Consider the following 14,710-nt stretch of genomic DNA (forward strand, 5'->3'; position numbering starts at 1 on the left):
ATGCAGCTTAATCAATCGTCGCGTTCAACCGAATTTCTCATTCCGGGCCAGAAGAAAATATACGTAATAACGAAATTTAGGGAAGATGGTATACGCGAGGCAGGCGAGATTGCGGCGATGTAAATTTGCAAACTCACCACACGGAGAATCGTCTTCGAGGGAAGGCCGGAGGCGGTGGCGGCTGTGCTCGATGGCTCCTATCGACGGATTCGCTCCTGAGGGCCTGCACGGCCTTCGGCACGGCCCTGAATGGCTCCTGGGGAGCCTTGGTGATCATACCAGAGGGCAGATTGCCATTTCCGACGGTGTCGTTGAAATTACTCGCGCCTCCGCCGACGCTTCCACCGCCGTGGAAGCTGTTCCATCTTCTGACAGGACCTCTATTAGCAACATGGTGTCCGCTTCCGGGGCCGCTGGGACCACGTAGTTGGCTCGTGTGCTTGTGCATCCTCTCACTTTCTCTCTTCCGCTCTCTTTCTCAGCCCTCGGTGATCCTCCGCGACTCGGACCACTCCTCTTTCGCCTCCATCCTCTTTTTATTTTCTCATTCGTCCCGGACGCTCTCGACTACATCCTTCAGGACTTCCCCGTTGGCGATGTACCCACCGTTTTCTTCCCTTTTCCTCTCCTCGTCCTTTTATTCAAATCGGGCACCCTGTCTGTCCCGTGGCGCGTGCACCGCGATGGCCAATCGCAGCCCGTTATCGGAACCGCTCCTTGCCCGTCGCCTTTTTTCCACCGACGTTTCCAAGATTGGACGCCCGTCTGTTGAAAGCAATTCGAATTTTCGAGTTAGGCAAGTATCGGATCACCCTGAGGGACACGTCCGTGAACCAGGCTCTCATCGATCCACGTTGCAGAGGTCTCGGCCAAGTTTCTCCCGATTAATGCCTTGTCCACGAGTTTCCAAGGATCCGCTGTTCCTCGGGGACAGTGAGCATGTTCGCGCGAATGAGGCTCGGCTAGCGTAGAATCAAACTGGCATAGTAATAAATTCGCATCTTTTTGGATTAGTCTAGACGTATATATCGTTTAACAGCTAGTCCCGTTTGCTGGATACGCGATAGGTTAAAGTATCGATTTTAATGCATTGCGTACCGCACAGAGATCTCTAAGACGTATGACAGAGACGCACGTTTTGACAAGACAGCGTGTTGACATTTAACACTAGATTTACGGAACCTGTCAATTTGACGGATGGGTTGCTTCAATTATACGATGGTAACAGATTCAGTTAACTTATATTAAGACTGTCGATATTGTAATTGTTTTTAAATTAAACAAATCGTTAAAAAAAAGACACGTGGTTTCTTTCACCTGTCAATTTGGAAATATGTATACAGATAGCGTTCGTAAACCTAGTGTTAAGGTCCATGACAGGTGGCGCGTGAGAAACGAGAAAACTCGTGAGTGGTACGCAATATGTTAATATGCTCATTCGCAAATGCAATTCACTGCGACTGACAACTAAAAATACATATATCGTGACAGAAATTCTGTCAATAAAAATTATAAGAAATACTTTCGATACCTTTTAAAATATCGGTATATTATTGGTCCTGCTTTAATTCTCTATCGGTTACTGTCAGGTCTTTTGCATTAATATAACACGTTGGATCTCGTATAATATCTGACACCTATCCAAAGTCTATATCGTTGACGGAAACTCGATCCTCCACCTTCAATACTGTAACGACCATCATTTTCTCACCCTCGCCACTAGATGGATTCCAATTTCAAGAACAACTTTCTCGCAAATTCTCGGAAAACCTCTGCTTTCTATATATATAACTCTCGACCTTTCAATAGTATCCCGGTCTAAGGCAAGGCCTGCTAGAAAGCCTTACCGATGAGTCCCCTAACAGGACCAGAACGAAACGTATCCCTTCCTTTCCCTTTCGTCCCTTCTAGCACCACCGCTACATCGAGGATACCTGCGACCAGTACGGCTGTAACAATCATGGGGGAGGACCCTCTAGAATACCACCCTACGCAAAATTTCTTTAATCTCAACCTTCCCTCCCCCGACTCGTAAAAGAAATAAAGACCGAAAACTCTGATCGCGTATCTTCCCTAAAAGCCGAAGTAAAAACTAACGAGATGCAGGTTGTCCGCGGGCAATCGCAGGATGCTGAAGAATTCTCAGCCCCGACGTAATTAGAACCAAGGCGCAGCCGCCTCCGCTTCCGTGTAGTCCGTGGCGTAACGGAAGTAATTGTAAACAGGAGGAAGACTCGGCGTGGCGGTTCTCGAGGACGCAGACACAAAGCCGAGTCTCGTTGCACGTACGGTAAATCCCTGGAATCGGGCTGACACGATTTTATTACGTGACTAATCTGTTTTCACCGTGCGCCGCGTGCCTCGTTAAGCTAGAGCAACGGCGTCGCGATGTCGTACCGACGTCTCTACTCCGCGTCTTATCAATTTCGACCGTTTGCACGACGGTTCCGATAACGTTCAGCAGCGGCAGGGGAGAAAGGCTGGCCGATAAAATTCGAGACAGCCATAAAGGAATCGAGTGTCGGGCACGAATAGAGGCGTCGTATCGCCGACGACGATAAGTCCTTTGATCCGACTTACGATTTCGAGGGGGTCGATAAACGACTCGATGCTTCTACGATAATGTCACGATCGAATCGTCGTCGGGGATATCTCCAACCCCGACGCTCGATTTTCACGCGAGGATATGGCTCCTCGAGCGTGTAACTCGCGGACCGGAGCGCCGCGTCCTCCAAGAAGTCTCTGTACTAGGTGTCTCCGTAGAAGTGGAGTAAACGTGGATTCGATCGGAGATTTTATTTTATTTCCCGTATCCCTTTCTCACGGAGGATTCGTCCTCGAGGATTTTCCAGACGAGGATAAAATGGCCGCGCGACTGAGACAGTGGAGAGTTTGAATCATCCACGTTGAAAATAAGAGACGTTTTAACGTACGTATAAAAATCAATCTCTCAAGAGAAATCGATATATCTTTAAACTATGCGTCGAAAACATTCCGGGAAGTGTTTATTTCACACGTTAAATAAAAATTAGGGGACCAGGACGAGCTGCAATCGCATACCCTTTTTCTTCATTCTAGTTTTTGATTCTCTACGCGAACAGTCGGAATACTTTAGATATATCTTCCTTAGGATAGAATAAAGATAATTATAAAATACAGATAATTATTTCTTTCTATCCATAATCCCAATAATCGACGAAGAAGTTAGTGTGAATTTGGTTTTATTAGTGTGAATGAAAGTGTGTGTGAGGTCGAGTAATGGCACGAATATAGATATGTTTTTAGAAGTGCGAGTGGAAGATCTAGAATGCGTGGTGATGTGCAGTTGCTATGGATCAGAATCAATATGTTATAAGGAAGTTCAGTTTGTTATAAGAAGCGTGAGAGTGAACAATTATGATATAATACGTGTGTAAATTTATAATTTTATAATAAATATACGATTGTTATACAACAAACTCACAGTTAGTTGCGATTATTGTTAGATCGTTCTTTAAGGAGTAATTTATCTCTATCGAATGGATTAAACGATATATCCTTAACACGTTGAGTGTCCAGTCCGTTTTGCTTGCCATTCCGTTCAGGCCCAGATTCGGCCGTGAAGTAGGCTATCGGTGGCGAGCGAAATGTTCATAAAATTCGGAAATACTGTACCAATTGTTATAACAGGAATTCCTAAACATTAGCTCCAAAGATTGCGAAGAATTTAACACCAAAAGTGTAATAGGAACCTAAAGTCTGCGACCAGTCCCTGAGAACTAGCTAGGCCCGAACGGAAAATCTAGCTCCGATCCCTGGTACTTAACGTGTTAAGTTCCAATGGCGCTTACTGTAACAACAACTGAGTCGGTCACACGTTGAACCAAAGGCGTTAATTCGGAATGGAAAATTTTTAATTAAAAGTTTAAAACCGGTACTTGCCCATGATAAGTTAATTAAACGTGACCGGACCGTGATCTCGCGTATTCAATGAATTTCCCATTGCTACAGTTTCCATATTTACGCTCCATATTTATATTTCTCGTATGAATACAGTCAGTAAGACAGCGAACTCGAAAGATTTATCAGGACAATTAGACCTAATGTTTTAACATAAGGGAAAAATTGTTTTCATTTTATTCCCAGCATTAAGATTATTCATTTTATTATCCCGTACCTAGTTCCTGAGTAATTAACGCTGCAACATCCCAACGAATTGATTATCATCCTTTTCCATACTTCCCTCTGTATCCTTTATCTAAATTGCATTCGGTGGAAGAAATATTTCCACGCGTTCGCGAGTATTTTAACGCTGAAAGTAAATACCAAAAAATAAAAGGAAAAAGAAATCTTAAAAATCACAGAATAGCAGGAAATATTGAAAAATTAGGGTACAGTTAACGTCGAGTGGGGAATTTTCAATGGAACGTTTAAAAATGGCTACTTTTTAAATTCAATTTCCCAGATTCCTAAAATTTAGCAGAAAATTAATTTAATTTAGCAGGAAATTAATTTCGTCAAAGGCAATTAGACGCTTTTAACGATTACATCCGTGTTTAACAAAACATCGGTTTTTGCTGGTTCCAGCAGTGTCAAGCAGGCCTAGGTAAAAGTCGAAGAACCTCGAAGAAGCCAGCATTGTAAAACGGACGTGTCTTTTTACGCGCAACGATCTGTAGACATCCACCGTTACCTTTTTATGTAGAACGAGCTATACCGTGTACGCTGAATAGAAAAATACTAATTCATAAGAAGAACCGCTAAGATTCTCTCGGCTTCCCGTACCGAAACATCGTCACAGCCATTACTTCTGCGAGATTCCGACAGAGAAAATAAGACCTCATCCCACACTTTCGACTTACGTTTTATGGCAGACCACTGTCTCCTTTCCAACATCTACCACGAATCACTTGATATACCGCGATGCACACTATCGCTGTCTTCCGTAATTATTCTTAATCGAAACCTCCGTGCACCACGTGCATGCATTTCTATGGCCTAACAGTATCCTAGCTCGGGGATCGCAAGTGAAATCGTAAAATACTGTTTACTTCGCCTTGAAACCGCGTATCACGGGTATCGTCGTTCGCTAATTTCAATCAACGAGATTAATACCTGAATTATTCCCGAGTGTGCTATTATTGCACGGTAACGCGCATTGTGTCAAATTTACTGGAAATAGTGGGGAGATCGAACGTTTAGAAAGTAGCGACGAGTCATTAGAATAGAATGATCCCGATGTTAGTATCATTTTTCTCATCTTGGAGTATTTTTAGAGCTATATTAATCTCGCGATTATTTGCGACTATGTGCCATTTATTTTAAATTATTCTACTCACTAGATTTCAGATAATACATTATTTTTCTTTTAATTAGGTTTTCTAATTAGTCTTATTTTTTTTCTTAATTGGGTTTTTAATTGGGGGTTCAATTTTGAAAGGGTTTCCAAGATTTCTATATTCCCGACAGTGGAATAATAAATGAATAATATTATAATAATTGCACGGAAGTCCAAATCATGAAATCATGGATAAATTCTTAGGTTAAATTGATTATAAACACTAAATAAAAATACTTAAATTATTCTCTGATAAATTACCACTATTATACGAATTTATATACCTACCGCTAAATTTACAGCGACGAATAAATCAGGGCCGTCGCACGAGCAAAATTATTACAACCTTAATATTCGCTAATTTTCTTCGATATCACTGTCTATGCTCGCATCTCTACCGAAATAAAATTCGTAAATTTGCCAAGGTAGCTAAAATCCTTAAACGGGTAAAGAAGATTCTCGAATTGACCAAGATAGTTGAACAAAATTCTGAAATTCGCGAGTGCAACTGGTCACAGACTAGGAAGGAAAACGAGAAAATGGAGTGGAAAAAATAAAGGAAAAATGGTGGAAAAGGGGAGTAGGTAGACGGATGTGCACGCGTCTCTCGTCAGCCTCCGGCGAGGCTGAGATCCGAAAGACACAGAGATTACCTGGGGACACAGCCGTGGGAAAGTCTTAGTAACGGCGCACGGTGAAGTGCATAAGGGGTCCCCGAGGAGGAATAGGTTTAAGAAGGAGGGTAGAAGAGGGAGAGAGAGAGTGGGCAGACCTTCTCGAGCCGGTGTATAGAAATTCAGTGAGCTTGCAAAACCTCTTGAGCACGCGCTCGAGAAGCGGCTCGTCTTCCTCTTGTCGTAGGCGCGGAGAAAACGTACGAAGGAAGAGGCGAATTCCTTTGTACGGCACTGCAGCAGGGGCGAGCGTCGACAAATTGACCGGGGATGAAATAAAAATGCCACCCCCGAGTTTCTCTCGTTCGGAGCCTAGACGGAACTACAGCCGACGCGCCATCGTCCCGCTGAGTTTTCTCCATCGGCCGCGAAATTCCACGCGGATATTAACACGCGTCGGGGCTGATGAAATTTTATTTCAAAGCAGTGATTTTTCACTGAAATTCCCCAGTTTTTCGGAACAAAATTAGTCGAGATTAATCTTCCTTTCTGCTATCGCATTTTTACCGTTCAGGCTCTATTATAGTCTTATCCTACGTATTGAAATATTTATCAAACTAAAACCTAATATACGTAACAATTTTGTTTGTTAAACACAAAGTTTATGTGCATTTTTGTTATTTTTACAAACGGGGAATAAATTATTATTCTTTTAGAATAACTCAATTTCTCAGCAGAAAATTATTATTAATTATCATCACCGCTATTATTATAATTATTTCATGAAAACGTAATATACGTAAAAATTCTGTATATTAAACACGAAGTTTATGCATTTATATTATTTTTATACATGGCGAAAAAATAATTATTCTTTTAGCATAACTCAGTTTCAAAGCAGGAATTTATTATTAATTATTATCACCGCCATTATTATTGTTATTATTTCATGGAAAAAATTTGGGAATACGAGTGAAAGAGATTAAAGACGAATCCAATGAGTATAATTCTAAAATATATCGATTTAACGAAATTGTCGTGGTCATTTCGTTTTGATTTATCAAAACCATCTGTACCCCTCGAAATAGATAAAATAGAAATATATCTAATAAATTAATTCTGGGTGAAATTACGTGTCGCGAGACCATCATGTGTAATCTTCGATAAATGATATATCGATCGTCTCTGTCAGCCGCAGCTTATTTATTATAGTCTTGTTCTACGCACTGAAATATTTATCAAACTAAAACGTAATATATGTAAAAATTCTGTATAATAAACACGAAGTTTGTGCATTTATATTATTTTTACAAACGGGGAAAAAATAATTATTCTTTTAGCATAACTCAGTTTCAAAGCAGGAACTTATTATTAATTATTATCACCGCCATTATGGTTATTTCATGGAAAACATTTAGGAATACGAGTGAAAGAGATTAAAGACGAATCCAATGAGTATAATTCTAAAAAAGATATCGATTTAACGAGAAATTGCCAGGGATTTAGAACGAAATAGAAAAATATAAATATATCTAATAAATTAATTCTCGATGAAATTACGTGTCGCGAGACCATAAGTAAATCGCCATAAGTAATTTTCGATAAATGATATATCGATGGTCTCTGTCAGTCGCAGCTCGGATTTAATCGCGAATTTATCAACAAAGGCGTTGCGAAATTTCGAGATCAATCGAAACGAAGTCATCTCTTCTTCAAGGATCCAGCTATTTTCCTCTCTGTGTTTAATTGGTAATTTTTAGAGCGAACAGTTTACGACCAGCAATAAAACCAGCAACAGAGTTTACAACAATCAGCAAGAATAATGGAAACGGAAGGCGTTAACGCGATATTCGCTCGTTCAAAAAGAAGCGTAATTAACGAAGTGGAGAATTCTAGACACGCACCCCTCTCGAAAAGGGGTGGAAAAGCTCGCTTCCCACGCGGACAAAGACTCGCGACGCGTAATTAACATTATTACTACTAACATTATTATTACCTCGGAAATAAAATAAATACCGGCTTCTTTATACCAGTGACCGAATTCTTATTTCGTATTTTTCTCACCGATTTCCATCGAACCAGTTACAGAAAAATTAATTAATTCTGCTTTTTCTAAACCTCGCGATTTTAGTACTATGTATATTAGGCTTGAACAACTGAATCAATATTACCAGCGGAACTTTACAGGAAACAAGTTGGAAGTTGGCAGTGCTACTGTTATTCCCTTGTATGAGAATATCAAGTTTGGTCGTAAAAGAAGCCAAGTTCTGTAGATAAATATTACAAGTTACGAGTTCGGAAATTGTCCTATTTTACATTGCGTTTAATTCACGTTCCGTATGCATATTGTCTCCTGGTTATTATACACATATACGTAGTAAAAGCGTATTCGTATATATATTAACCCTTTATTATATTAACTATTAACCCTATTATTATTTATTACATTAAATTAACTATTAACTCTCAGTCGCCATTTAATCAGATTCTAAAGATCGTTATTAATTAATATATCAAATTTAAAATTACCTAACGATGTGTGGAAATTCGAAGAAAAATAATTCTAAGTCTTAATTTGCATATTATTTCTCATTTACCATTTTAAAAATATCGCCGATTCTATGACAGGAAGTCTTCGAATTACTATTTTTCTGTAACGAAAAAGTCGTCGAGTGCAAAGGGTTAACTATTAACTCTCAGTCGCCATTTAATCAGATTCTAAAGATCGTTATTAATTAATATTTCGAATTTAAAATGAAATATCGAGGTAAAATAATTCTACGTCTTACTGTTAATTTGCACTTCATATTTACCGTTTTGAAAATATCGTCCACTTTATGGCACAAAGTCTTCGAATTGCTGTTTCTGTAACGAAAAGATCGTCGAGTGCAGAGGGTTAATTTCTCCAAAGAGATTGAACTGTACTATATCACGTATGATTGTTAATATTCTGTCCGAATCGATATTATTATAATAATTATATCCTGTCCGAATAATATTTCATTTCATTTCTACGATGTTTAATACCATTTTATTTTTTATTTGAAAATTTTATTATCGGTAATACTTAATATTATTCGATATTAATCTGACGATATTCCGAAGTCTCTTGTATTTTATATATATTCGAAGGAACGATTTTCAGCCATAAATTCGAAGAGATTAACTACCTCGTATCCCTGGAACTTGGTTATTTCGTCGAAATCCAAATGTCGAATAAATTCAAGCTTTTAATCCGTCGAGTTTTATGATTCCATTTGGAGCCTAAACAAGCTGAGACAATGAGATAAGGTGAGTCGTAAATTCAGTCAGGTGTGAAACGGCAGCAAGTTTCAAGTATCAGAATCTCGAGAGACAGAAGCAGCCAGGATCGTGTAAAGCGGCTCGTCTTAAGGTCAGAACCTTGGAGTAGGATTGGAAATACAGAAGTACAGGCCTGAATAGAATTCTCGATGTATTTTACATCATTACTGCTATACTTAACACGTCGACGAGGCACATTGAAAAACAGGTTCTAAAGATTTAAGAATTCACATTAAGAATTCGTACCGACGCAAAGGGATCAAGAAAGCTCGATGAACATACAAAATTAATAAACCTTACCTTCAAACCAAAGTCTAGAATGGAAACATAAAATTTAATTTTATGTCTTTTCGAAGGAATAATTTATGAGACTAATTTACCCGTTCACGGTAAATGACGTAGTTTCATTAGCTACGGGTGAGGGTGCAAGAAGACAGGAATATTTGAAAATATATAAACGTCGAATCGTGGAAGAGAAAATAAATGTTCATATTTTAGTACAATTTTGCTGCGTATTATTAACCTTTTGCACTCGAGAGGTGACTCTCAGTCACCGTTTGTTTTAATGCTATAACTTAAACATTGGATGATGATAATTATATTAGGAACATCGAAATAAAATTATTCTTTTCGTTCGTTTCTCACGCAAATTCACGATTTTCTTTTTTTAATTTTAGCATAAAGAGTACCAGTGAGCTTATAAAAATCTAAGAATAGCTTCGAATTACATCTTCACAACGAAGAAATCTTCGAGTCCAAAGGGTTAATTTATATCATTATTATAAAAATTCCTGTAATTATTGCAGTTTTAATCCTACTTACATTTCTTTATTTACACCGAATTATCACTCACCCCTATCCAAACATTGTTAAAGGATTCAACAAATTTCCAATTTATGAATACTACACATTTTCCAGTGCAGCTTCTGTCAGCGAAGATAACAAATATTATAATTAATTAAAAATTCCACGAATAATCGCGTTTTCGGATCGACACCCTTATGTACCCACTACGAAGGGAAGTACATATATTTAATCCCAACGTGGCACGTTCTCGTTGGAAAAAATCGAGGTTAAATTCCACGCGAATTCCCATGAATTTCCTGTCAGCGAGGACCACAGAGCCTCAAACACACACACGTACCCACCCCCCAGCCAAAGAAAATTTATTACCCGACTTATGTGTCTTTCAACAACTTCGCGCCATCCATTTCCAAGTTTTATCGAATTCGCCATCACCCGAGTACCCCGGTGATTTAATATTTTTTCCGCCATATTGCAAATCCACCCTGTCCATTATTTCTCACGTTCTCCATTACTCTCATTATCGATCAAACTTCGCCCCGCACACAATGACCCACCTAACCCACTTTACCCTCTTCCTCCGTGGTAGACCAAGGTCTACCTAAAATTCGCCGGCAACTTGCAAAAAGTTCCGCAGCCATAATCTTCGGCGAGCAGCGTCGCGGTTGAATTTCCCCCCGGAAACTGGCACACGCGACCGAGTTGGCCAAGTGCTCGCGAAGAAACTTCCGCAACCCCCGATGCACGGCCAGACTTCCTTCCTTTTTTCCAACCCTGGCTCCAGTTACCGGCCGTTTAAACATTCTAACGCTGGGACTCGAGTGTGTTTGCGAACGCGTCTACGTAAACGTGGCCTGCAAAAGTTCCACGGACCCCGTGGAACGGCCGAGGGACGCCCGACGTCGAGGTCGTTCCGTCGAGAACCGTGGCCAGTCTGCGGAAAAATTTCAAACTTTTCGACCATCGGCTCGAGCAGCATTTAACCGGGGCTGCAGGGCACGCAGGTGCAGCAGGACCGTGGAATTTTCAGGTAAATCGACTTTCAGGTCCCTCGATTCGTTTCGCCTGAAATACCGAGGATCCTTCGTCGGTGAATCTTTTAGGGTGGATTCTTAGGTACAGCGACACCGGCTGAGATTTCTTTAATAATTCCAACGGCCAAGGTCTTTTGTTCTTCCTTTGCTATTGTGAAAAGGCTGGTTTCGACTTAGGTTTTCTTTCCCTGTGATTTACTCGAGGGTTGATTCGGAGTGGTACTCGATTTGGGGTAATTCGGTGGCTTCAGAAGTGCGACAGGGTTGAAATATTTTTGACGTGTTCATAATTACTGTGATTTTTAATATTCGAATTATTGATACAGAAAAGGAAGGAAATTTGGTTTGAAATAATTTTGCAATTTCCAAGAAAGTGATATGTAAAATAAATAGTAAATTGATAAATATTTAACATGTAATATTCGACTTTTTAATATACTATAGAAGAGGAAAGAATATTAGCTTGGTATAATTTTGTAGATTTTAATAGCGTGATAAATAACAAAAATAGTAATAATAATTTTCTATATTTAATTTATTAATGTTGAAAGGGAAAGAAATTTAATTTAGAATAATTTTGACGAAAAAATACCTGATGGGGTGAATTCCCAATGAGAATTACGATTAGCGATATTTTTTCGCGTTGGAATTTTCATCGTTAATGTATCGCAAGTTTGAGCAAGAACTTCATATTTTTGGTAGCTGCAGAGCAGCATGGGTACGAAGGAATGTGTATTATTTATAGACGATGTTAGAGATATTTATACAATCTCGAAGCAAATATCAGAAATATCCTGCGCATACTTTCGAAATTGTTAATTGGAACGCATAATCTTTCGTATTTCTTTCGGATATTTTAAGCAGCACGATTACTCGAGAAATTAAATTCTCCATTCCACGTGTTCCACTAAATTAACAGAAAAATTCTGTCAGAGGAAGTTTCGCGCAGGGATGTATGTATGTACGTGTATATTAACTCGAAACTTCGTCGTTACCTACTTCTACCTACAGAGATAAACTTCTGGAATGAAATTATTACGTTCTTATGAAGTCTTAATAGGTTAAGCTTGATATCAGCGCAAAGTCCACGTTTAAGTTTAATGCCGAGTTGTCACGCAATCTAAATGGCTGTGAAACGATAGTTTTTTCCTTAAATATCACGCTTAACTGCGTCTCGTTTAATCAGTGCATAATGGCGCGCGATTAAGCTATACTGGCGAAAATTATTACCCCACTTATCGTGTATATCAACGTGTCACACATTTCGAATAAAATTCACAATTATTCTTCTCCATTCATTTTTCCCGGCTTAATTCGATACTACGAAATAATAATCTATTCGTACGAAAATACAAACGTTCCACGAAATTAAACAAGAGGAAAAAGAAAATTTCAAATATCCCACGAACCATAACTCGCGATACATAACATCGCGAATATCACTGAAAAAATAATTTAAACGCATACAGAATGTACACTTCACCCTGCTAAATGTTAACAAAATGTGTCAATGACTGTTATACGAATATCAGAAATTTATGCAACTTCAATGACTATTAATCATACGAATATCAGAAATTTATGCAATTTCAATTACTATTACACGAATATCAGAAATATATGCAACTTCAATGACTATCACACGAACATCAATTTTAGTGACTATTATACGAATATCAGAAATTTATGCAATTTTAGTGACTATTATATGAATATCAGAAATTTATGCATCTTACTTCAATCACTATTATACGAATATCAGAAATTTATGCAACTTTAATGAATATTATACGAATATTGGAAATTTATACAACTTCAATGACTATTATATGAATATCAGAAATTTATATAACTTCAATGACTATCATACGAGTATCAGAAATTTATGCAACTTCAATGACTATTGTACAAATATCAGAAATTTATGCAACTTCAAGGACTATCATAGGAATATCAGAAACTTGTGCAACTTCAATGACTATTATACGAATATCAGAAGTTTATGCAACTTTAATGACCATTATACGAATATCAGAAGTTTGTAAAACTTCAATTACTATTACACGAATATCAGAAATATATGCAACTTCAATGACTATCACACGAACATCAGAAATGTATGCAACTTCAATGACTATTAATCATACGAATATCAGAAATTTATACAACTTCAATGACTATTATATGAATATCAGAAATTTATGCAACTTCAAGGACTATCATAGGAATATCAGAGATTTGTGTAACTTCAATGACTATTATACGAATATCAGAAGTTTATACAACTTTAATGACCATTATACGAATATCAGAAGTTTGTAAAACTTCAATTACTATTACACGAATATCAGAAATTTATGCAAATTCAATTACTATTACACGAAAATCAGAAATATATGCAACTTCAATGACTATCACACTAATATTAGAAATGTATGCAACTTCAATGACTATTAATCATACGAATATCAGAAATTTATTCAACTTGTGCTAATCCAACCCTGTAATTACCTCATATAGTCTACAAAATTTTTCCGCAACGAACACGAGAAATAAAAATAAAAAAGGAATAGTTCCATCAATTTGGATCGATTTTATTGCAACATCCACCCCCAAATTTGCATCGACCGAATCATCGATATCCACGCGAGTCTCCATCACCAATCTCCATCACCCTAAACCCTCCGCATCTACTCTGGAGCAAGCAAACGCAGAGACAATAGCACGGCATCGATCGCCTAGCAAAATCCCTATTCGATCTGGGCACCGATCTGACGCCAGCGTCCACTTTTAACTGAACCATCGTACGGTCACCGAGCACGAATGCGTCGCTTATCAGCGGACGGTTTCATTGCTCAGCGAGACACAATTAGGTTGTAACGCTGGCCGAAAGTTCTGAGCGAGCCAGCAGCGTCAACTTCGCCGTGGAACAAAAGGAATCGTCGTGATAACGAAAAGTTGGTGGCGTTTCGCGTTAACAAGCCAGCCACCGTTCAACAACGAACCAACGAGGCGAGACAATTCGAAGCATCTACACGTGAGCCCGTGAATAACCGCGGCAGCGATAAGCTGCAGAAGAAGAAACTTCGGCTTCCAGCTGGAGTATGCGAACCGTGTCTTCCGGTATACCTCGATTATTAATTCTAATTGTTCCTGGCGGCTTGGTCTGCTCCCTATCGGACCCCATCGCAATCTATACCACACGTACACCGTTCTTCTTTTTATGGGAATTTCGGCTCGGATCGTGAGCTTGATGAATGGGTCGTTTTGAGCGGGAAGTTCGAGGTTGATGATCGTCCCGGTGAGTCAAGAGGATTGTTAAGAAATAAGGTGTACGCGTGTATAATTACGAGAGTCCAAAGATGTGGAAGAAATTATCGTAGGATGCCAAAAGCAGGTTTTATTGTCTTCAACGTGCAGGAATTAAATATTTGTATATTCCTTGTTTAATCGAAGGAATATCGGTTCTGCGCGAAGGGTTCGGAGACACCGGAAATGGACAGAACAATATGAAAAGAATAATACGAACACTAAACTCGGGAAACTAATTTAACTCGGGAAAAGAACACTAAAATAACGTAACTATAACACACGGAAACACGCTCTAATTTGACTCTCTCCAACATCGAACGACTCAT

The 14,710-nt window shown here is 38.8% G+C and overlaps 1 protein-coding gene across 7 annotated transcripts in view; it reads right to left on the reverse strand.

Annotated features, from left to right (window-relative positions):
- LOC108546822 (rap guanine nucleotide exchange factor 2) overlaps positions 1 to 14,710 on the reverse strand; it is a 265,110-nt gene that overhangs the window by 89,703 nt on the left and 160,697 nt on the right. For 3 of the 7 annotated variants that reach the window (XM_017899087.1, XM_017899084.1, XM_017899081.1), the window contains exon 1: positions 138 to 448. The exons of 3 other annotated variants lie outside the window; for them this stretch is intronic. In XM_017899087.1, coding sequence (XP_017754576.1) covers positions 138 to 448 — 311 coding nt within the window. Of the gene's footprint in view, positions 1 to 137; positions 518 to 14,710 lie in introns of those variants that run through there. One more of the 7 variants, XM_017899080.1, reaches the window with a different exon arrangement.

This window comes from Eufriesea mexicana, unplaced genomic scaffold (genome assembly GCF_001483705.2).
Source record: "Eufriesea mexicana isolate 0111107269 unplaced genomic scaffold, ASM148370v2 scaffold794, whole genome shotgun sequence".
NCBI classification, from domain to species: domain Eukaryota; kingdom Metazoa; phylum Arthropoda; class Insecta; order Hymenoptera; family Apidae; genus Eufriesea; species Eufriesea mexicana.